The 24,926-nt window shown below is 41.8% G+C and overlaps 1 protein-coding gene across 1 annotated transcript in view; it reads left to right on the top strand.

Moving 5' to 3' along the window:
• Positions 1-24,926, top strand: part of LOC146798073 (cytochrome P450 2G1-like) — a 998,619-nt gene that overhangs the window by 713,892 nt on the left and 259,801 nt on the right. Inside the window, exon 13 of the mRNA XM_085625291.1 lies at positions 22,292-22,441. Coding sequence (XP_085481417.1) covers positions 22,292-22,441 — 150 coding nt within the window. The remainder of the gene's footprint in view (positions 1-22,291; positions 22,442-24,926) is intronic.

The following is a 24,926-nucleotide window of genomic DNA, read 5'->3' as shown; positions in this document are numbered from 1 at the left end:
TCAGCTTGATTGCGGTCTTTGGAAACTGATGTCCAAAATCTGAAAACACCTAGCTTTACATATTTGTGCACTTATACAGCGTATAACTCACTCAGTTCCCAGTGCGAAAATATGTATTTTTTACCCGTGAAGGAAAGGAAAATGTATTAAGCCAAAAGCCTTTAATAAGACATATGTTACATACCCACTAGCAGTATTGCACCAGCTTCTCAATGTAAAGTAAACTAAAGTATGCTTGAAGTCTGAGATGATTTAATTACGCAAGTAGGACTTATAATTCAAGCCTATTCAAAGTGAAAGGGTATTATAAAGTCAAGGTTTCACCGGCTTACCAAACTGTAGGCTGTTCATGCCTTTCTAAAAGATAACTCAAAGAATGGAGCAAAACTCTTGCTTGCATGAGAAAGAAATGCATGTCAAAAGCCAAAGGCGCTCCCAAAATGTGGAAGCCAGGGTTGACTAAGTGCTCCACACTACTAATAAGGAGTTTTTCCTTGCCATGTTTGTAATTATATCTACTGGAAAATAACAGAGGACATCTTGCCATCACAAAGCATGCATATTTGATCCGGGGCAATACGGAGGCCCCCGCCAACCCTATTCAAAGCCCATCGAGTGTCCCCAGTGCTGGGACATCCAAATGCCATCTCATGAGGGTTCTTTTCTGAAAAGGAAACCATCCTGCGAGCATCCAGTGGGAAAGCAGACTTGATCTTCTGCGGCCACACCATTCTACTCTTTCTGGATCTCTATCTTGCCACGCTACAGAAGCAACGTGATTTCAAGCTAACCACCAATAAATTAAGGGAACTAAATGCCCTTTGCCAGTTGGGCCACCCTTTCACTCTTATGTTTCACTGGAAGAGGCAGCATTGATCCTAATGCTCTCTGGCTGAAACAAAGAAGTTGTTGGACATTCCTGACCATATATGTAGCAGAGACTCATCCCCAACCCACGTGACAACCAGGGAATGGTGGCTCCCTGTCTGATGCACAGTACGCATCTGGTGCCACGACAGGCTCAAAAAGGAGAATGCACTTCAAGAGGCCAAGCAAGCCATTATTGCCCGACCTGCAAAACGTGAGAAAAGACCCATCCCCAGAAAATCCTTGGTGGCCTTTGGGATTTGAGCCCCAGTTGAGGCAGTTTTGGGAATCCAGAGGCCCGAACTTGTTGCACTCTTGAGTTCACTCCACTGCTACTTCCATCAATACACTCTTCATTTTCGAGACAGCAGACATTGCCTGAGGCTCACCCCCCTAGATTCATGAGCCAGGAGGGTGATCCCTCCAATGGGTCCTGTGGATTCCTGCTCCGGTCTCCACAGGGCCTGGATGGTGATGTTGGGCCCTGTTGGCTCACCGTTATTTGTATTCCTTATTTGTTAGGTCTCGCCTGACCCAGCGCATGCGCTGGTCTGGCGAGACTTTTTGAGAGGGCTCCAAAAGTGCAACCAGGCCAGCCTAGAGCTACAGTGCATGTGCGCGGCCGCGCGCGCCGCGCTGGACCGCGATTAATTTCACTTTCGCGGCCGCTTGTCATAGCCAATAGGTCTCGCTTTTGGGACCTTATAAGTGTTTAGTTATGCAACTGTTACATGGCTAAACACTTATAAGGTCCCAAAGGCGAGACCTATTGGCTATGCCAATGCTTGTTTTTTATTCTTTACTGGTCGGGTATCTAGTTCGGCGATGAATAACCCCTTCTTACTGGTCAGAGCTGCACTTATAGGGATGCACTGCATTGATAATATGGCTACTCTGTTTCCTCCCCTTCTCTGGAGAAATCCTAACAAGAATCCACACTCTCTGACTCCTCAACACCCGGGATGTGGGAGCCCTTCCTCTGGGCCACTCTGACTGTTCCCTGCCAAGCACTATCATGGGTGCAATAGTTACATACACTGTCCTCTCCGTATATGCTGCGCATGACACTAAACTACTCTTCCTCAATGTGTGGGGCCTGTGCTCACCTCACCAGTGTAAGCAAGTTTAGTGATACATTCTTCAACAGGACCCAGATGTCATCTTCCTCCAGGAGACACACACCCATGATGGAGGATACCCAACACATATCCCACCTGAAATATCCCCATTGTTTTTTGGCTCACGCTATAACCAAAATGCTGGGAGTAGCCATTCTGTGTAAGGCAGGCTGCTGCTCTACGGTCCTGAAGTCTATTAAGGACAGCAATGGGCTTTTGTTTAACATTGAACATCCTACGGAGCACACCCACTAACCTGCTTAGCATCTATGCCCCCAATCAGACACATGACCCCTACATTCGATGAATGCTCCGGGACCAGCTGACAAACGAGCTGGGTGATATTATAGTGGGTAGCAACTATAACCTGGTTTGGGGCCCGGATCTAGACCAAAGCATGCATTTCTACCAAGGCATGGGAGTGATGTCTGCTCAGCTTAAGTGCAACATCACAGACTTGGGGTTGGTGGACTCCTGGCGCTATAGACAACCTGGTTGCTCATTCTACTCTCACGTCCATGCATCAATCGCTCCCATTGACTATCTCTTCCTCACTCACTGCCTACTCCACGACCTTGAAACAGCAGCCATCTCAGACATGTCAATCTCAAACATGCACATGTGGAGCTGGTATGGGCAAGAAACACTGGCCTGGCTCGAGGTCTGCTGTGGTGGCGATTTCCCCCCACAACTTCTGAGAAACCCGGTAGACACAGCAGAGATCCAAAAGGGTATTGTGGATTATTTTGAACTCCGCGCCCTGCTGGACATATCACCTCCCACATTTTGGGATGGGTTGAAGGCTAACATCATGGGTGTGATCTCAATCATAGCTAGTGCAAGAGTGAGAGATTCCCAGTTGGTGGAGACAGGCTTGGTGACCTAAATTAATGCCATTGAGCACCTCAACCTGACAGCCCACACCGGGTGCAACATTAGACAGCTAGCGATTGTGCTGGGATAGTTGAGACACCATAGGACCAATAAGGCTGAATGCTCCCTTCTAGCTTTGAAACCAAAGGACTATGAAGGGGAGACTAGGTTGGCACCTTACTTGCCTGTAAACAGCGATAACACCAATCTAAGGCCCATATTGCTAAAATTGGGATGTGTGAAATGACCTGGGCGACCACCGAAATGGAAACAAAACAGACAATTTATAAATACTGCCAAAGCCTCGAAGAACAAGACGATATCCCTCTGGACTTGATAAATACCTACTTATGCAACTCGGATACCCTTGTCACTGTGCACTTCTAGATGCCTCCATCAATCGCAGAGCTACACTGTGCTCTGTGGGAGCTTCCATTCAGAAAGACACCTGGCCTTAATGGGCTCCCTATCACCTCCTAAAGGGCATTCCTCTACAGTCCCCAAGATCAGCTACTGATACTGTTTAGCTCCTTCACCCAGGACACAGGTCTCACCTCTGCCACGGCAGATGCTGAGATCACCCTCCTTCCCAAATCAGGGAAGAACCTCACTCCATGTTAATCCTCTCAACCCACAGCACTTCTGTATACAGAAGTCAAGATCTTTTCGAAGAACCTGGCTAACAGGTTGGAGCGATACCTTATAGACCTTGACTAGGTTGGTTGCATCCACAATAGGCAAGTTGCAGACCGTATTATCCAGATTGCACAACTGGTAGAAAAATCTCAGTTTCGCAATATCCCAACCTTCCTTCTCTGACTTAAAGCACAGAAGGCTTTTGACAGAGTGAACTGGACCTTTCTCTTTGCCACCCTTCCCAAGATCGATCTAGGCACTGGTATGAACACAAAGAACATGGCATCCTATGTCTGCCCGACTGCCTCAGTCGACATTAATGGACAGCATGCGAGCCCGATCCATCTTACCAGAGGCACCCTTCAGGATTGTCAACTATTGCCTTATCTCTTTGCCTCGGCATTCGAGCCTCCAGCCATTACTCTTCGACAGACGGCAGCCATCTCAGGCATCCCTTTTAGTCCCACAAAATGAGTCTGTTCACAGAAAACCTACTACTCACTCTCTCTCAACCCACTACCTTTCTCCCTGCGATTATGCACTGCCTCGCTGTCTTTGAAAAGGTTTTGGGCTCAAAGTTAACATGACAAAATCGTATGCCCTGAACCTCACCATACCCAAACAGGAACTCCCCGATCTTCAACTACTAGCCCCATTTTAGTGGGCCTCCTGCACAATTTCATACCTGAGCTTTAACTTAACCTCCACTCTGGCCTCTTGGATGCAAGCCGACTGGCCAGAATATCGAAAGTCCATCCTGGAAAACCTCCTCCACTGGAAGCCATTACATGTATTATGGCTGAGCCGACTTAACGTCATCGAAATGAATGTCCTCCTTAGGATTCTCTATCCTTTTCAATACTGACCTACCTCCATCCCTTCAGACGATCTCTTGCTCCTACAGTGAGACATACTATTTTTTATCTGGGGAGGTAAACACCCATGCCTTTCTAATTCTGTGTTAATGCTGCCCAGCGACAGGCGTGGTCTAGGATGTCCTAAACTCCTGGAATTCTACTGGGCTGCCCATCTCTGCTATCGAGTGGGGTTTATTTTAATTTTATTTCTTTATACAGTTTTATATAGCGCGAACTAGACCCGAATCGGGTATCGGAGCGCTTTACATGAGCATCAGTTTCATTACAGAAGGACACATTCATTTTTGTTAGGCATGGGGAGATTAAGTGATTTGCCCAGAATCACAGGATGTTGAGCGTGGTTGCCGAGACTCAAACCCAGTTCCCCAGCTTCATGGTCGACCGATCTTGGCCACAAAAGCAATAAACACCGGTTCCACATGGACCGAGCAGTAGCTGGTTATCGCTACCCCTACAAGGATGTTCCTCAAGATTTGGGATAAACTGGAGCTTAGTAGGGGCCTCATCTCCTTTCCTTCCCCCAACATGCCAATTGCCTATAATCCTGACATCATCCTGGCCTTTGACCTCAATAGATTGCACAGCTGGAAGGCCAGTGAACGTAGATTCCTGCACAGCTCTTTACAGGAGGCACTGTCGAACACTTTGATCAATGAAAAGCGGACTTCAAAGTCTCAGAATCCACGTGGCTCCAATAACATCCACTTCATCACAGGGTGCTCCACCTGTCTAATGTGCAGGGAGCCCTGCGGGCTCAGGCCTCCTTCAAGAAATTGGTTAGGGCTACGATGGCAATAGGATTTGCTATCTCGAAAGAAGTACATCAACACTCTACGCCTTCCCTCACACACACATTCTGAACGCAATGGCAAATGCACTTTAGAGGGCATGTCACAAAAACAATGGGAACACTTTGGCATGACATCCCCAAAACTTGCAAAAGTATACCCCAAAAGACAGCTTATAAGATCATGCCACAGTGGTACTACACACTGACACACCTGCACACTATCTAGCCAAACGCTTTTGCTCTCCGTTAGCATTGCAGAACAGAACTGGGAGAGTTCTGCCACATTTGGTCGTCTTGCTCCTTCATTCCTACTTATTGGAAGGAGATCCTGGGTCACATGGAAGGCACTGTAGGATTTCTAGTCCCTGTCTCCTACACCACTGTCATATTGATTATCCAATTTCTTTACCTAGAGGCGATGACACACACTGACTGGAGGCTCACTAGCCATACGTTATGCGTTCAAAAATAGCTTATAGCTCTAGCCTGGAAGAAAACCATGGCCCCACCCATTGGTCAATGGTTCACGCTCCTTTGGCATATTATGGCAGGGAAACTACTGTCCCACAAACTGGCCCAGACTGACGCCAAATTCACCCGTATCTAGCAACCACTTATCGATTACTTTTCTCGCTTTGAGTATACCTGCCTCAGACCACCCAATCTTAAAACACTACAACACTTTGACTAGCAGCTTCGCCAGACACCGTGGTGGCGGTAGCTGTGCTTGACCCTCACCCAGCAACTCCCTTCCCCCTTCAGTCCCCCACACTACCAAAGAGGCCCGCTCGTGTGCCACTCAAGAGCACAGTTTTTGCTTGGTGTCTTTCTGAGATACACCTTTGACCTTCACTAGTTATACTGTTTCTCTTCAATGTTTCTAGACTTATGACATGTGTATCTGACTGAGGAGCTCCCTTGCTGGGTATTCTGTGCCTGTAACACCTTTAGCGCTCTGGTGATATTTGCGTGTTATTGCTTGCAACTGTGATGTTAAATGTACTATGTAATTGTGGTGTGGCCTCCGCATTGATGACCATGTCTTGTACTTGTTCTATGAAAAATCTTGAATAGACAGATTTCATGCAAAAAAGGGCCTCACTAGGAATTATGACCGCATAACCATTCAACAGAATCATTAAGGTGTTTTAGATTTTTATATTAACTCTCCATTTTAGGTTGTCAATCAATTAACATTTATAAAGTGCTGCAAATCACCAGTTAGGGTTTCGAGGTACTGGAGCTGTTGGCTGCTGCATGGAGGTTTGATCATTCAAACATCCAGGTCTTTAGCTCTCTTCTGAATTGCTGAAACAACAGTGTGGTCATGAGGTTCAGGGGGAGGCTGTTCCAAGCCTTGGCTGACAGGTGCAAGAAGCAGCGTCCTCATCTGTTGACTCGGTGTATCTGTGGGATGTCTGTGAGGGAAAGGTAAGCTGATCGAAGTTGCCTGGTCGGTTGGTTGAAGGTCAAGCGTTTGTTGATGTATGCTGGCCCTTCTTTGTGCAAAGCCTTGTAGGCATGGGTCAGCATCTTGAACTGGCATTTCTTTTGAATCGGGAGCCAGTGTAATTTCTGGAGATGGGGAGTTATGTGGGTCTTTCTGGCAAAGTCGAGTACGAGACTTGCCCTGAGTTTTATTCTTCGGAGTCTCTTCAGAAGGAGTACCATTATTTCTACATAGAGTTTGTTTTCTCGTTCAGTCTGCTGGTGATGAGGGCCTGAATGACGGTTCTTTTGGTGTTTACCGGGAGCCTCCTGAAGATCTTGCGGAGCAAGCGTAGAGTGTGGAAGCAGGCAGATGAGACTGCATTGACTTGTTTCTTCATGGAAGCTTGCTATCCAGGATGATGACAAGGTTGCGGGAGGGGTCTGTTTGTGGTGGGGTGTGCTGAGATCCACAGGCTACCATGTGTTGTGCCATGGTGAGTTGCTATTCCCAAAAAGGAGGACTTCCGTCTTGTCCGTGTTGAGTTTGAGACCGCTGTCCTGCATTCAGTCCACAACGTTCATCATGCATCTGTGAAAGTTAGCTTTTGTGTTGGAGGGCTCTTTGGACAGTGTGAGGATGAGCTGTGTGTCTTCAGTGTAGGAGATGATGCGGAGTCCATGTGATCTGACGGTGTCTGCCATGGGGGTCATGTAGGTGTTGAAGAGGGTCTGGCTGAGGGTTGATCCTTGGGGGACTCCACAGGGATTTGAAGTCCATGGTGAGAGATGATTCCTTTGGATTCTGTTGGTGAGGTACAAGGCATTTCCTTTGATCCCGATGTGCTTGAGTCTGTTGAACAGGGTGTGGTGGGCGATGGTGTCAAATGCCATGAACAGGTTGAGAATGATGAGGGCTGCTGTATCCCCACAGTTCAGGAGGGCCTCTGATGTCATCGGTGGCTTAGATCAGGGCTGTGTCGGTGCTGTGGTTAGCTCGAAATCCGGATTGTGAGCGGTCCAGGAGGTTGTGGTCTTCTAGGTGTTAGATGAGTTGCTGGTTGATGGCTTTCTCGAGGACTTTTGTGGATAGAGGAACAGTGAGATGGGCCGGTAGGTCTTTAGTTTGGCTTGGTTGGCCTAGGTTCTTTTCAGAAGGTGCCTCACTTCAGCGTGTTTGCAGTCCTCAGGGAAGGTGGATGTGGTGATGGAGGTGTTCAGGACCTTTCTGAGCTCGCTGCCAATTGTCTTGCTTCCGAGGTTGAAGACATGGTGGGGCATGGGTCCATGAGTGCTCCCAAGCACACTGAGTTCATCATGGAGATAGTGTTGTGCGTGGTGAGGATGGCCCAGTGGGTGAAAAGGCGTTTGGGGTCTATCTGAGCTGTGACCCGGTTCCTTAAAGTATGTAACATATTTTATTGTTAGTTTACTTCGATTATGCCCAGGTAAAGTTTATTAAATGTGCTGGTTATTAGCTCAACCACTCCTATGCTATTACTGGCAGCAAAGTACTTCTGTATCCAGGAGATGTGTAATTCAAGGTTTCTTGTCTTAGAGGATTCAGTGAGATTGCATACACTACCTTCTCCACATGGGAAATGTCCTTGAATGAGTTGTAGATTCTAAAGTCTGCTTCCATTCATGGGTTGTGCGTTTTGGCATGCATACATTTATTAGGACCACTTTTAAAAGACCAGCATGGTGGAGGTGGCTTTTTTCCTTCCACTTCTAGGACATGCCATTGTTTTCTTCAGATCCTCTTGATATGGTTGGACAATTAATTGTAGGTTAATAGCACTACCAAACTTTCTTCAGAAGGTATGGTCTGAGGATTCAAAAGATTGACTCTACGGTTATTTCTGGCCCTTTTCAAGCTTGTTGTGCCACTTTCTGTGGGTGGTCTCTATTAAGTAATTTAGCACTTGGGGCTTCTGATTGGGTCGTATACCACAGAGAGAATTTGACCTGATGGGGAAACTTTCTCTTAAGGAACAAGGGTGAAAGCTCTCAATTTTTAATCCAGCATTCATGTTAGTAGTTTTGTAATCTGCCTTGTTTCTTCATTTACAGGGCATACATCTAGATTCAAAAAGGCTACATCAGTTGTATTATGATTTTCAGGACACCTCAGATGTTTGTCTTTCAGATTGAAGGGCTCCTCAGTTCCCCCTTAAGATTACTAAAGCATCATCAATATATATTTTCCAAACTGTGATGTTGGCTCTCTGTGTTCTGTTCTGAAAAGGTATACTGTTGTTCAAAATCGTAAGCATAAAATATGGTTAGCGTAGTGACACATATTAAAACCTGTATGTCTCACCTGTCTGTAAATAGAATGTCTCTTCAAATTTAGAAACGCATTTCAATTAATACCAATGTTAGTCAATCATATATGAAATGGGGAACTATAAGGCCAATCAGAATTGTGGAGAGTGTCTTCAGTGTCTATGATTGTTATGTTATGAAAGATACTAATATATAACGCCTTCATTTTCACTCCTGTTAGAATTTAGTTATCTCTGTCAAAGGTCATATCCTTAAAAACCTTATGTAGCACTGTATTTTCTTTATGAATGAAGATGTTTCCTTCACAAGTGTTTGTAAAAAGTATTCACATTTTTATTAAAGGCTGAATTAGATACCACTCTGGGAACCTATTTTTGTGTATCTTCAGGATGATATAAAAGAGGTGGGTCCTGGGGTTATTAGCCATAAGAAAATCCCCATCTTGTTTGCTGATCAAGTTGTGGGACACTGCTTTCACAATTAGAGAATGTATCCGAGATGTAAAGATCAACCTGGCGTCATTCAATAGAACTTTGTATTCAGCTCATCTCCAAGTAAACACAAAGTGTTTTCTCTGTACATCTCTAAGTAGTATAACACTGCCACACACTTTCAGCTGGCGTAATCAATGGATGATTATTTGCAAGAGAGTATATTTTGAACTTTAGTTTGGTTTTGGTAGATACATCTTCATTCTATTCTGTTTACAACAAGGAGAACAGCCACATACGTTAGCTCTGAGATGTTGTCACTTTATAGTTGGGGTTTATCAATAATTAATTGCTGTAAACTGCATTTACAAATAATTTGTGCAAAATATACTCTAATGCCCAATGATAGGAACAAAACCAAAGGCCCTTTCCAACCCTTTCTGTTCTGAAGGAGTGTGTTTGTAGGTAAATAAGTTAACTACCAATGTTGATTTTGATATTGCCTTCTTATTAAAGAAATAATAAGTGTGCCCCATTAAGGTGAAAGATTCATAGAGAAGGAAAACATAAAGATGTGTCCAGCCTTTTAATCAGTTCATCTTCAGAAAATTGGGATGAAATTATTTACTCTAGAAAGTGTAGTCATATGATGAACTGTCTTGCTGTTGAATTTTACTCATGTATTTGTCATATTTATTAATGTGACCAATTCCTTAGTATATGAATGTATGTCTGTTCCCTCTTGCTGCCTCTACTTCACTTAGCTAAAATTCACAAACTCCAATTTAATTTATGCTAAAGTGCCTTTGAGGTATATTCATAGTTCATACATGACTAATATTATGTTTCTGAAATGTAGCCTTCATATGAAGTATGAAAATGTAAGAAAGATGTTATTTGTAATTTTAGAATGTCTCTAGAAATTGGGCTCCATCGGGGAAAAATACCCGAATTTATTTTTTAGTTACAGGTGGGATTCATTTGACTTTCCAAACCAGAAAGAAAGTCCCTCTTACCATATACATTTGTTTTTCTCATATCGCCAAATGGCTTTCTTTTCTTTAAAAATCTGGAAAGTAATTTGGATTATTGTGAGCCTTGTTTTTTAAAATGAAAATGTGAGAGAATGAAAGTAAAACATAACTTTCTGGATTTATGTGCTGTGTAGGCATTTATAGTTGCAAATTGTTTTCCTAATGAGTGAAGATGGGGTGTTCAATAAAATAGTTTAAAATCTGATCTTAAAAACCGAACCATGACCTCGTTGCAGGCGGCAACTCTCTAGGCTGTAGATCACTGGTCCTCGAGGTAGCTTCCACTGCTCTTCATTTGCAAACAGCACTGCACCAACACATATCTCTTCTCAAAAGGCCCCCTTTCTATTATATTTCATCTCATCTGTCACCCAACAGGTGATAACACAGGATTCGTCCAAGGCTTAGCTAACCTAATTTCGCTAACCTCCCTAAAGGACAGCACTGATGTTATATTAGGAGACTTTAACCTACACCTTAACAATGCAAAGGATCCTCCAGTGCAAACCCGTACCACACTCTTGGAAGTGAATTATCTTACCCAGCTCGGCAAGGAACAAACCAACAATAAGGGCTCCACCCTGGACGCAATCAGCTCCAAGCACAATACACAACACACTGTCCTGTACTCCATCCTCCCATCTGACTGGCTGAATCGCCATATAATATTTTTCCAACTCAAAACCCTCCATACAAAAGGCCTGCCCAAAGTCCAGCCATCCCAAGTGCTAGGTGAGGAACATCAAAAGTTAGAAATACAAGTCAACTCCCAAATACTACCTCTGCCCAGTCTGTCCTCCGCCAATGATCCCACCAACCACCATAGCACAAAATGACAGAACTCTATGAATCAGTTGCACTTTTGAAACTCAAGAAGTATCCCCTGCAAATCCTGGTTTAATACTGGATCTATACAATCTAACATTAGACAATTACTATTCACTGCCAAGAGAGAAATAAACCAAGCACCTTAACCCCTTCAGCGCGGCGCGGATTACCGCGCCGTGCTGAAGGTTCCGTGCATGGGCGGGGCCGTGACGGAGCGGTTCTGTCATGCGCACAGCGCAACCGACGCGCATGACGGAACCCCTCCGTCACTCGCATCAAAGGGGTTAATAAGGTACCATAACGTGCAACGTATCCCAAGGGGTTTGCGGATAACACTCAAACCAACACTGTGTAAAAATAACACTCGATTTACGGAGCGATGGTATGGCATTCTAAACAAATGCTCACTAGATTTAATACTGTTAATAGTTGAAGAACTTTCAAAATTGCATGAAGAACTAGAAAGGGAAGTCTCACAACTTAAACAAGAATTGAGCGAAAAATTACCCAATGAAGAATGGGCAAAGACATTAGAAGATATTAATTCTCAACTTGACAAATACACTACAGAAATAAATGAAAGAAAACTTAGGAAATTTAAGCGCGACACTGTTGATTATAAATTGGGTGAAGTGTATAAGTGGGCAGAAATATATGCAACCAGGAGACAACAACGGTCATTCAACAACAGGTCTACCGAAGGCGACACATCTTCATTCAATGACTCGTCACGTAAAGGATACCAACGAGGACCACCAACTAATACCAGCTCTGATCAGGGCAGTCGGCCCTCCACTTCTAATGCAGAAAATACATCATCATCCGTGCCTTTTTTAGAAAGAGGACCAGACCTAAGTATATAACCAGGCAGGCGAAGCCAAAAAGAAAAGAACGTGCCCATAGCCAAATCGACACGCAGTCAGAGAATCTAGTTATCATTATTTGTAAAACATTGATAACACCTCAACAAACACAGATACAACAAAAAGGCATGACATACGTTACCACATATGATTCTAATGAATTAGAAACCCAAGTATATTTCTTCAAATTTATAAGAACCGTAAGATTGAAACACTTCTTCAACAACATTATGGAACCCAAATCCAGTGATGTCAATGGGACTTTGTTAGGTTTAAAACCCCAAAGCACTTTTTTAGCACCAGTTAGCCACAAAGTGCTAGACACATTTGAAACCATCGTACAACAAGATATGCATGCCATTTTCAAGACCAAAGAAAATCGAATAGACTTTCCAAGAACGCAACGTCATTTCACAGCTAGCTGCCAACAACGATATCACATTTTGCAAGGTTGATAAAGGAGACGCTCTGGTGATATTGGACACGGACTATTATAACGAAAACTTACCAACACACGTCAGTGATGACTCTTTATACATGGAACTATCTTCCAACCCCAACACTGAGTTTAACAAAGTGTTGCACTCCATCCTCGACCAAGCATTGAAAATGGGAACCATCACAGAATACGACAAAAGATTTCTGATTAAAGAGTTTCCGAAAACTCTATATCTTTTATATGGTACCCAAAATCCACAAAAATCCCACAAGGCCACCGTTCAGACCTATTGTACACACACGCAACTCCATACATGAACCGATTGGCAAATATATTGACCAGCACTTACAACCTAGTGTTAAAAAAATGACCACCTATATACAAGACATGACAGATTTTTAAAGAAAAATCAATAATATCAAACTCTACAACGTAAGTGAATTTATTCTCTGTACCATCGACGTAAACTCGCTGTACACTTCAATTCCACATAATCTTGGATTACAAGCCATGGAGTCTTTCCTAGTGAACACCGACAAAAACACAGACCTGCAAGTATTACTTGTGAAGCTCATGGAATGTACTCTTCATCATAGCTACTTTATCTGTCAAGGAAAATTCTACACCCAATTGTCTGGAGTAGCCATGGGAAACAGTGCTGCACCAGTCTACGCCAACCTCTTCATGCATAGATTCAAATTGTAACACATCTTTTCCAATTCTTCATGGCAGAACAATTTATTGACATACTATAGATACATTGACGATATATTTCTCATTTGGAAAGGCACAGAAACTGAGTTACTCCTAGCGCTCAGTCAACTCAACTTGAAAAACGACAGAATTCAATTCACTTACAACATCAGCAATAATCAAATTGCATTTCTTGACGTTAACATCCAAATTATTAATCATGAGCTAGTTACTTCTGTATACACTAAGCCAACAGACCGGAACAACTACCTTCATTTTCACAGTTTCCACCAAATGAGTCTCAAAAAACATCTACCATAGTCTCAACTTCTCAGAGTCAAACGGATCTCGTCTTCAGACACATTATATGAGGAAAACAGTAAGAAAATCATAGCCAAGTTCATACACAGAGGTTATCCATTGTCTATCATACAAGCAGCAGAAAATAGAGTTGCGTTGAAAGAGAGAACACAACTTTTCACGCCCAAACTTAAACCCACTACCAACACTGCAGACGAATGCACAGTTTTTGTGTCTAAATATTCTACGAAAAGTACCAAAATTAAAACCATCATCTGTAAACATTGGCAACTACTTCAAACAGAAACGGACTTCAAAGGCATTTTTCAGACCCCACCAATATTTGCTTATCAATGCATCAACAATCTCAAACCAATTTTGAATGAGAAACCCCAGTCATTTGGATCAACCTACAAGGGGACATTACCCTGTTATAACTGTGGAAACTGCAATAGTATAATCAAAGGCAACACATTAGCCCATCCTACTCAGGGTACCCCCATTAAATTAAAAGTGAATGCCACATGTGACACTACTAATGTTGTATATTTACTCAAATGCCCATGCGGCCTCACCTATGTGGGCAAGACAGAACGTAAAATTAAAATAAGATTGACAGAACATAGGTCCAATATCCGGACGAAAAATCTCAAATCCATAGTGGCTACCCACTTTACAGAACATAATAACAATGTGAGCCAATTGAGATTCATGATACTTGAACAGATCACTGAAATGAAGGTCGGGACAACAGGAAATTCCTGCTCCAAAGAGAACTTTACTGGATACACAGATTAAATTCTCTTCACCCTAAAGGGCTCAATGAAAGACTGGTATTCAGTTGTTTCCTATAAGCCTGCATGTTGTGACTTGCTTTCTCTTGCATTTGAATTTTTTCTCTCTTGTCTGTGTTGGGTAATGTTGCTTTCTATAACTCGCTTTTCATCCCTTCTTCACTTTACTTTCCTTCCTTTCTCCACTTTCTTATTTTTTCTTCTACTATTTTCTTCACTTTGTCTGTGTTTTGGTAATGTGTCCCTCTATACTCTTTTCTTCACTTTCTTCATCTTTTCTCTTTTACATCTTGTCTGTTATCCCTTCTCCACTTCATTTATTTTTTCCCTATGACTTTTCTTTACTGTATCTAGTTTACATCATAAGCATATTATTATCTCCTATTTTGACAATACACCTTGTTATCGTTTCGTTTTCTTTTGATCTTCCTGACGACTTCATGCCTTTAGTCCCTGTGTGTACCAGCACCGTCTTTCCGGTTGCATCCACTTCTCCCAATGTGTTCCCATTCAATTATTTGACTGTCTCACATTCAGTTTTCTTTACGCCTTTGGAGTAGTCTGCTTTCTATCTTCTCTCTACGTCCGTGAACTACTTCTGGTTACAGCGGATTTATTTCTGGAGCACATTTACCCTTACTAACTTGCCTCGTGGCGTTCACTTGATATCACCTCGTTTGCCAAATCCTCATGTCACTGTATTCAGGTATGTGGGGTGACCTTCTTGATTTTTGTTTCAGTTTTATTCGTTTTCAACACGCGGACATGCCGCTCTGTTAACTTTTTCGTTCTTCACGTTCCTTTTTGCACGCGGTGGCTTTCACATTCTGTATGCTGCAGCCGAGTGCCTCACGACCACAGTATAACATGGGAGCATTTTCAGTTCCCCGTTTCTGTCCGGATATTGGTAACCTTTGTTTTGAACACCCCTACATTTCAGGATATAAGGTAGGACCTATTTTTTTCACACACACTACACATGTTGTTTGTCTAACTTCCCAGCTCTCAGACTCGTAACTTTCACTCTAAGCGCGTTCTGGATATCTTGGTCCTTGAACACCCTTTTTTCTTTCCACTTTCAGATATTCCCCTTTAAAAAGGGCTATTGCCCAAAATGCATCGGGGACAAATTTAGAATGCTGTGACACCACAGTATAATTGTATACCCTTCAAGACGTCCATATTTTCCTTTAGATTACATAAAGATAATGAAAAAACATACTGAAATGAAGTAGTATGTATGGAACTTTTGCAAAATAAAATATTGGTTAGTTGAAATTACAAATCTTTGCCAAACACTCTTATTGAAGCGACCTGTTCGTCTAAGGAGTGCTCTAGATTTAGTCCTCCCAGTGGAAGGACTTGCGTTCTATTTAATACCAACCTTAACAGTGAAAAGCGGCAACTATGATTAGCAGAAAGAACCTGGAGACATCAACAATCAATCTAATTTCTCAATCCTCCATGCAAAATGCCTAAAATATACAAAAAAAATATCTTGAGAGAAAAATCCTCCTTTTTCCAAGAACAACTGGACAAGTCCAAGAACAGACCCAAAGAATTATTCGAATTCAACAGCAAACATTCTCTTTCCCTCAACACGCAATTAACAACTCGACCAAACACTGTGAAGACTTTGCATCAATTTTCTCTAAAAAAGTATCCAGGATTGAAATCTCTCATGAGCCTCCCACCCCTCTACCTTGCACGAAGGATGTCCCCTACAGAAAAGGCCCTCCCAAAAACCCCCTACCGATGCAGCCTACCTCCTGCCAAGCTACCCAGCTCCCCTCCTCATCAACACAGCTCTCCAGCCTCAACTCTCTGCAACTGAAAAACAATGCAACCTGGTCTAAATCAAACCTTGTCTGTGAAGGAGTCCGCAAAAAACTTGCAAACATCCCACATCACAGACCCTCTCCCGGCGGCACATCATCTCTCCTAAATGGACCACAATCATCAATTCTTCCCTATCAAGCAACTCCATGCTGGCTCCCCTCAAACTCAGCCAAGATACTCCCCTCATCAAAAATGTGGACGCCTACCCTAATGACCTTTAAAACTACAGACCCTAATGACCTTAATAAGTACAGACCCATAACTAACCTCTCCATTGGAAAATGTGTGCTGGTCAGCTCAACACCCACATTGAAAAATGCAACTTATATGACACCTTCAAGCCGGGGTTTCAGGAAAGGCCGCAGTACAGCACATGCCATATTGAATGTCGTAGACCATCTTCACAAATCTCTGGATGTAGGAAAAGCATGCCTCCTGGACCTTTCAGCCAACTTCGGCACAGTCAACCATGACATCCTCCTACACACCCTCTTGAAGAGACTAGGCATCAAAGGAACTGTCCTTAAGTGGTTCGTCTCTTCCTAAGCAAGTGCACACAGCTAATCAAATTCTACAATTAAAATCTCAAATGAAACTCCAGTCTCACAAGGTGTCCCGCAAGGGTCAACCCTGTCTCCTGCCCTATTTAATCTCTACACGGAACATGCCTCAGTGATCCTGAAACAAGCTAGAATTGCCGATCACCTTAATGTGGATTACACTCCACTCTACATGAAAAACTCGTCAGTCAGTGACATTCAGCATTCTACACACAGTTCAGTCCTGGCTAACCAGCAACATCCTCAAACTCAACACCAATAAGACAGAACTCCTCACCTAACCCAAAGAAAAAACATTTCTCATAACTAGCTGGCTCAACAACATCACTGCACCAAACTGCAAACTGTCCATCTCTGACTCTGTTAAATCTCTGGGAATCACACTCCACTCTCACTTAAGCATGAAGGAGAATATTAAAACCTCTGTAAAAAGTACCTTCTACTCACTGAAACATCTCACAAATATCAAACCCTTCATACTCGGTGATGGCCTAAAGACTTTGGTGCAAGCCCTTGTCTTCCGGAAGCTGGACTATGCTAACAATACGATTACGGGCACCCCTCAAAAGCATACATATCCCCTCTGAAAGCAGCCCTCCACATGGCGGCCAGGCTTCTTTTGGGAGAGAGTTGACATGATCACATCACTCCCACTCTCAAGCAGCTCAACTGGCTTCCAATAGAGGCAAGAGCTATATTGAAAACTTGCATAATTCATAAGGCTCTACACCAGGATAAACCAAACTACCTCGCAAATAAACTAAAGCCGGACAAAAAAGACCCCCCTCAAAGCTTAAACAGTCTTTTCCTGATTCTGCCAAACTTCAAGAAAGAAAAAACCCACGCCTGCTCCTTCTCCGGAAACGCCCCAGAATCTGGAACGTACTACCTCAAGACTTACTTGACAATCAGTCCTTCCCCCAACTTCAAGACAAAATAGAAACTCCTCTCAACAAATATTTGAACCCACCCTCCTAAAGCTTCCGACTGGCCCTTGCTGTGACCCACAAATTCAAGTCTAAGCCTCAGCACCATTATCCCGGGGAAATGTCTTATGCCCCACTCCCCCCACCACTAAGAGGGTCCTTCCTTACTACCCCGGACTATTTCCCCATTCATTCGACTGCATGCCACAGCCCACTGTTATTATATGGTTCTGTGCATGTTTACTTATTCTCCATGTAACCCTGTGCAAATGTAACTATGCCCTGCTAAAACAATATTTATATATATATATATGTGCTGTTTCTGTTTTTTATGTAGTGCGAACTTGACCCAGAGGTATCGGGTATCCGAGCGCTTTACACGATCACCAGTTGCGTTACATGAGGACACATTCATCATCATCATCATCAAAAACCTTTATTCGATATTTGGAAAATATCATAAAAGTACAATGGTACAATTAAAAACATTACAATACAAATCATTTTATACTGACAAAAGAAAAAGAAAAGACAAAAAGGAGGGGGCCATTTGCATCAAAATGTTCAAAGTAACCCTCTTGTGCGTCTCAATCTTAGTGCAACTCTAATAAAATTCATAATACAAGCTAACGTCAATGGATTCCCAGCCTTTTGTAAATATAAGAGAGCAACCTTTGCATGTCTAAATTTCATTTGTTTTAAAATCCTTACTAAAAAACGACGTCTGGGCACTGAATAAAAAGGGCAAAGAAGTACAAAATGAAGGGTATCCTGCGGAGACCTATTGTCGCAGCCGCAGGTACCCTTCTGCTCAACTGTGGCCGTAAAACCAAATGGGTCAGCCAAAAGATGGTGTAAAAGGTTGAGCCTAAAACGGGTAATTAAAAATCTGTCTTGTGCATTATATAACAGGGCGAGGTAGGGTTCCATACCTACTACTGATTTAACTAGGTTGAAAGTGCAAACAGTGGGCTTACTTGCTTCTAAGGTGGCTCTACGGGCAGACTCCTTTGACAGAAAAAGTTTTTTGATACGGGTTTTATCCGCAGCAATTATTGTCGTGGGGTCGATAAAAAGATTCTTACAGTCTAATCCGGACAGGACACCCTTAATATAGCTCAGCCATGGGATGTCCAACCCCTTATCTCTACCCATACAGTCACTAATTATCTGCCTACTCAGACCCGCCTCACTATTGGTCCATATTCTCAACCAGGCCATAAGTGGTCTGACTTTAATCAGGTCCTCTATGTACACCCTTCCCAATTCAGCGTGTGTAATATAGACTGACGTACTTTGTGGGATTTGTAAAATTTTCCTAAGAAATTTGTTTTCCTCAGTTTGAATTAGTTGTGGGTTCGCAAAACCCCACACTTCTGCCCCATAAATTATTTTGGGACAACAAACTGAACCATACAAATGCATGACCTGTTCAGGAGACCACCTGCCCAACCTGTGTCCATAGCTCATTATAGCCCCCGTGGAGGCCACTACTTTAGCACTTCTACCTTCAATTAAAAGTTTAAAATTTAAAAACCCGTCAAATAAAACACCCAGATAGGAAAAGGATTTAACCTGTTCCATTACGTGTGAGCCAATTTTGAAGCAAGCGTTTTTACATGATTTAGACACATTCATTTTTGTTAGGCACAGGGAGATTAAGTGATTTGTCCAGAATCACAGGATGTTGCGTGACCCTGCCAAGACTTGAACCTTGTTCCTCTGCTCTGAGGTCGACCGCCCTAGCCTTCAGGCCAACTCCTCTCCCCAAATGTCCTCAAAAATGTTTCAACTACTGATCCTAATGCCTTCATATATTTTGCTTACGTACTGCCATTATGTTTTTTCAAATAAGTACTGCTACTATGTTCTGTTAAAATAATACCTATATTTATATGCTGTATCTACCTCAAAAACATATCCGCTACCAATCCTAATGCCGGCAAATGTTTTGCTCACGTACTGCCACTTTGCTTTTAAGTCTACCTCAGTATGTACACCATATAATTACTACTATGCAAATACTGTGAAGCGCCCTGATGCCTTCAGGTCAAGTTTGCGCTATATTAAACTCAACACATGAATAAATAAATTACCTTCAGCTAACAGCATGACAGACAGTTTAACACCACCTATCCAGATGGATTGCTGATCTTCAAAGTCCCCACCCATCCGCTGATTTCTCCATGTCCCTTCGGATCTTTTGCTCTTGCCTTGTGGCCTTGCTGTCTAATATTAGACAACATTAGGTGTTGACTGCTAGCGCCTGCCTTTCAGACTGACCCGAGAAAAAAAACATGTTATACAATTGTTATGACCTAGGACTAAAACTAGAAACCTACCTTTCATGGTTACTGATCATCTTACCATGTAGCTACTTACCTTACCCCAAACAGACAAACCTCTTTGCCATTAAGGAGTCTCTTTAAGATTTGTTGTGGTTGATGGCTTACTATAGCTCCCAAACCCTTCTCGTACCACCACTATATATATATATATATATATATATATATATATATATATATATATATATATATATATAGTATTACTTGACGATACTCCTGACCATAACTGACCAAATTAGAACCACAATATCTGATTCTCTAGTTAAAGAAAAATCTGAAGCTATCTTTAAAGAATTAAACACTGTATACGACATTGCTCTGAGCAAAAAAACAAATACTGATTTACTGAAAATAGAAGTGTCTTTAAATGTCACAGTCAGTAAGTTGGTGGAGTACGAAATATATATAATAGGTGATTGTTAAATTATATTTTTGGTTTGTGTCGATTGTGATTTATGTTAAGCATCTCTTATTCAGGATCATCTTCAGTATCATCCTACTTTCTTAAATAATACTTATATGCCACTGAATAGTTTTACTTTATGAACTAGATGTTTCTAGGTGCAATTGTATCTTCCTGCTAAGATTAATCATATACTTTTACTTATTACAAATAGTTATAATGTAAACTGTGAGTGAGGAAAGCACTTTATTGATGAATGCAGCTGGGTTGGTTCTGACAGGGAGGTTGGAGGCTCTGTTTTGTTGGCTGTTTGTGTCATTTCCTCTTACCACATCAGTCCAAGTGAGTGAATAGATGCGCAGATGATAGGAGGGGTGAGTGGAAGCTGGTTGATAAGGAGATTGGCTCTGTTGCTAAATTAATTGTCTGATAAAGTCCTGGTAACCGCAGGAGTCATATTGACTGTCTTTAATATATTCATATTCGTATTCCTTGACACTGTGATGAGTGGGGGAAAACTGTGTTTGGGAATAGTGTGGGTAGGAGAATCTCCAGTGGAAAATGTTGAAAATCGGAGAAGAATCAGAGCAGAGTTTGGGGCTGTTACAAGTTGAAATGTATACAACTAACATAAATGTTACAGGCTCAAACAGACTACATTAATAATCACTCCCTTGTTATTTGTTTTCCAAATTTATAATCAAAATCTTAAAGCAATTAATAATTCTATCTGGAAAACAAATGTGAGAGAATAGATTTTTGACACCACTCTTTTGTTATAGGAAATAGGTTGCAATGGCAGTTGATTACATCATATGACATGGGGCATTTGTTCAAAGCAGTCGTGCAGGTGACAGCATCACAGGATACTAACAATGCAACAGTGTGTTGGCTTCTCTTCCAGGTTCTCATATATATTGAATATTAAGCAACCTTGCCTGAAAGAGGAGTATGTCAACAGTGGTGTCCAAAAAGACATCACTGTGCTTACTAATTCTTGCCGAAAAGATCAATAAAATGCTAAAGTGTAAGCAGGAGTTAATAGACAAGAAGCAGTAATGTGAGGACCTCACATCCATGTTGTGACCATTGTCAAACTCTTTCTTCCCTCTTGGTAAGACCTTACTTTGGTACCATAGCTATCAAACACTGTTTTTCCGGGCCTTTACACATTTATTGTTGGACTACAGTCAAGTAGACTCTACCTACTTTCCTCAACTTGAATGGGCTAGAAAGTCTATAGCACTTGCTCTGGGACAGGTCAGTGAATTTGCAATTATTTTTTGGAAGTGGTGGTCAGCAATGCAGAAAACCTTGAGTACAAAAAATTTGCACTGGGCTCCATAATATCAAAAGTTTTATCATTTTAAATAAATCGGCTAAACTTGAGTATCATCTTCTACACAGCAAGTTACTAATTGGAGTCCCCTATGTGTGTATGCCAAATACTTCCATCACACGATAGAAGCACATCTCATTTCGGTCCCAAAACTAAGCTCTCAGTTTCCAATGAAAAATCCTAACTACCAGGAAAAAGATTTTGTAAAACTGCTCTAATGTTGGCCAACAGTGCACTTTTGCACCAGAGAGCCAAAACTCGGTCAAGGCTCCCGCCTCTTGTGATGGCTGTTGATTTTAAGTTGAGTTAAGAAAGGTGAAAGTGAGGAAGGTCCCTTAACAAAATATGAACTCCACTTCCAGTGTCTACCCCAATGTCTGCACTCCTAATCGAGACTGCACCAATCTCCTTGCAACATATGCACCCTCTTTTCATTGCTCTTCCTAAATCAGGTTCCCTTTCTTATCCTCACCTCATTAACTTCTCATAAACTTGTATTTATATATATTTTGGCAATGTTCAGAACATGAGCATGCTTTCCTAATTGTATTAAATGTATTTTACCAAAATGTTTGAGAATGAGAAATTGTTACTTATAGTTTAAATATTTTTTTCCAGGTATCATCTTTAGCAATGGGGAGCGCTGGAAGCAGCTACGTCGTTTTACTCTCATGACTCTAAGAAATTTTGGGATGGGTAAGAAAAGCATTGAGGAACGGATCCAGGAAGAAGCCGAGTGCCTGGTGACAGAGTTTAAAAAAACGAAAGGTTGGTGATTGTACATGGTCCTTGCAAACTGTAAGTAAGGGTAGGTTAATTACTAGCAGTATGCCATCATAGCATAATCTGCCCCTTTTTTGTTAGCTTGCCAACTGGGTTATTGTTTTTGAAACCTTGATAATCTGCTTCCAGGTGAAATGAGCAGAAAGAGGTGAATTTAGCTTCCAAACATGGAAAGCTGCTGCTGTTAGGCTGCTTCCAGAATATCTGATGCTGACTATGGGATATTCTGATTGCCTGTCAAGTAGCCACTAAACTGAAACAAAATTGTTCATTCTCATTATTAGTCCAGGCAATTATAATTGATAAAACAGCAACAATACAGATTGGTTATTTATTAAGCATTCATAAATAATCACTGTTCAGACTAATCTTATTTAATGCTGGGCAGCCAGTCACAATATGTTTTGACACAGATTATCCCCCAAGGCATGGGCAAGAAGTATGCGCAGGTACACTTTGAATAATCCATGGTCAGTTGCAAGATGCTATCCACTATTTTCATTTTTGGTTGTGTCTGCTGATGAGGAATCAGATTCCTGAATGGTGGATTTGCCTTGGGATTGTACCATGGTCAACAAAAAATGTATACAACGAAGAAAGCATTTTTCCCATGCTTCACTATGAAAAATGTTAAATCGAAAACAAGTGTGCAAATTGGCATCTTCAAACTAAGAAGCTTATAAACGTGTTGAGAGCGAGTCCTACGTAGCACGAGGCCAAGTTAAACTCCACAGTTAAAGAAAGAGCCCAGGGAGTCCCTCTTCATTGTTAAAGCATGTAGAAACACAATGAGAGACAATAGGTATAGGAAATGTATTTGGGGTTATGGGATGATTATTGTCAATAATCCAGCAGTGGAATCTATGATATGAGTGAGACACTAACGTATATGGGATGGGGAAATGATTAGGGGGATGAGAGATGTCTTACTGTCTTACAGAGATTTGAACACTGTTGTCAAAAGGAAATAAAAAAAAATGTTTTTGCACAACATGCAAATCACTACTAGTATAAGTTAATAAACAGTATTTTTAAAGACTGCTTAATGACCTTAATAATGGACTTTATATGAGGTTTGCTAAAAAATGTAATCATATGAAATCCAAACTACAAAAATATCTTACAAGAATCTATGAATGAGTATCCTAAAAATAGTTTTCAGTGTCCCAACTGACCACACTTGAATCAGGCAGAATAAAATCTCTCCTTCCCTATCCTTGGCCCATCCCCTATCTTCTACCTCTTTGCCCATCTCTTTGGTCGTTTCTAGTTGCAAAGATATACATTTGGGTTCTATACATTTTTCTCTCTTTCTTGAAAAGCTACACGGTTAGGCACAGAAACATATTTTGCCAACCAACACATATTGTCATTAGATGCTCTTGGTTGTATGACGGCACAATGCAGGGAAATACTTTGCATGCCTTTACAACTCATTTTTTTACCACACATTATTTCAGAATGCTTGTTTTTGCAATGCATGCCATTACCATACTTTGTTAATGTATATAAAAATAATGTATTTGTGGGGGGAGACCCCCGGACCCCTCCTCTTACCTTAAATGCATGTGTTGTAAATGCATGTAAGTGGTAAAAACATGTGTGGTGAAAAATGCATGCTAAAGGCATAACATGGTAAAAAAAAACGTGTTGTAAAGGCTGTTTCCTGATGCTCCATTGCCTCTTGAATTGTTGCAATGGTATTCTCAATACTAGACTGACAGTCAAATATGTCCTTCAGTCAGCCATGGTAATCAGCAGAAGATTCACCCATATTCTGCTTAAGCTCTTCATTTTTCAGAATCTGTCTTTTTCTAGTATTAAATAAAGCATCTGTAGCATTTGATAAAATAACATTATCCATAGGAATTAGATGAGGCCAGTAGCTTTAGTGCTAGAGCATCCTATGTAGTGAAACCACGTTATGACCTTTGAGGACCATTATTTTAATTGACTTTTGGGGTTTTACTTTACCCTAGCTTGAATGTGTGAGATCATTCTTCCTGCATGTGCACGTTTCATTGAAGATTTCTTTCATGTCTTGTAGCAGTGGTAGAGCTGAGAGAGAGAGAGAGAATGAATGTATGAATGCTCTTCTTGTTCTCGGTGTGCAATGTTATAAGTAGTGGTGCTCAAATGTGCATTGTGTATGCCATTCTTATTATTGGCTTTGACATGCCCTCGTGCCATCTTGAATTCTGACTCTGTCTGCTAGCTTGAGCTTTTACGCACAGGCAGGCCCCCACATTACTCAAGTTGTTTAGGCTATTCACGAATAAGGTTGTTTTTGTACTTTTGGAGATTGTTTTCTGTACTTTTATAAGCTTTGTTGAAATAGGACTGGAGCACATGAGAGTGCAGAAGGAATGTGAGAACTCTTTTGCCTTTGGAATGCTTGCATGGAGAGTGGACAACTCAAGTAAGTTTCCTTGGTGCAGTGGAGGGCCTCTCCGAAACTTCTAGTGTGCTT

Source organism: Triturus cristatus, chromosome 9 (genome assembly GCF_964204655.1).
Source record: "Triturus cristatus chromosome 9, aTriCri1.1, whole genome shotgun sequence".
Classification (NCBI taxonomy): domain Eukaryota; kingdom Metazoa; phylum Chordata; class Amphibia; order Caudata; family Salamandridae; genus Triturus; species Triturus cristatus.
Note: the sequence above shows the minus strand (reverse complement) of the source record. Positions and strands in the feature narration are given on the sequence as shown.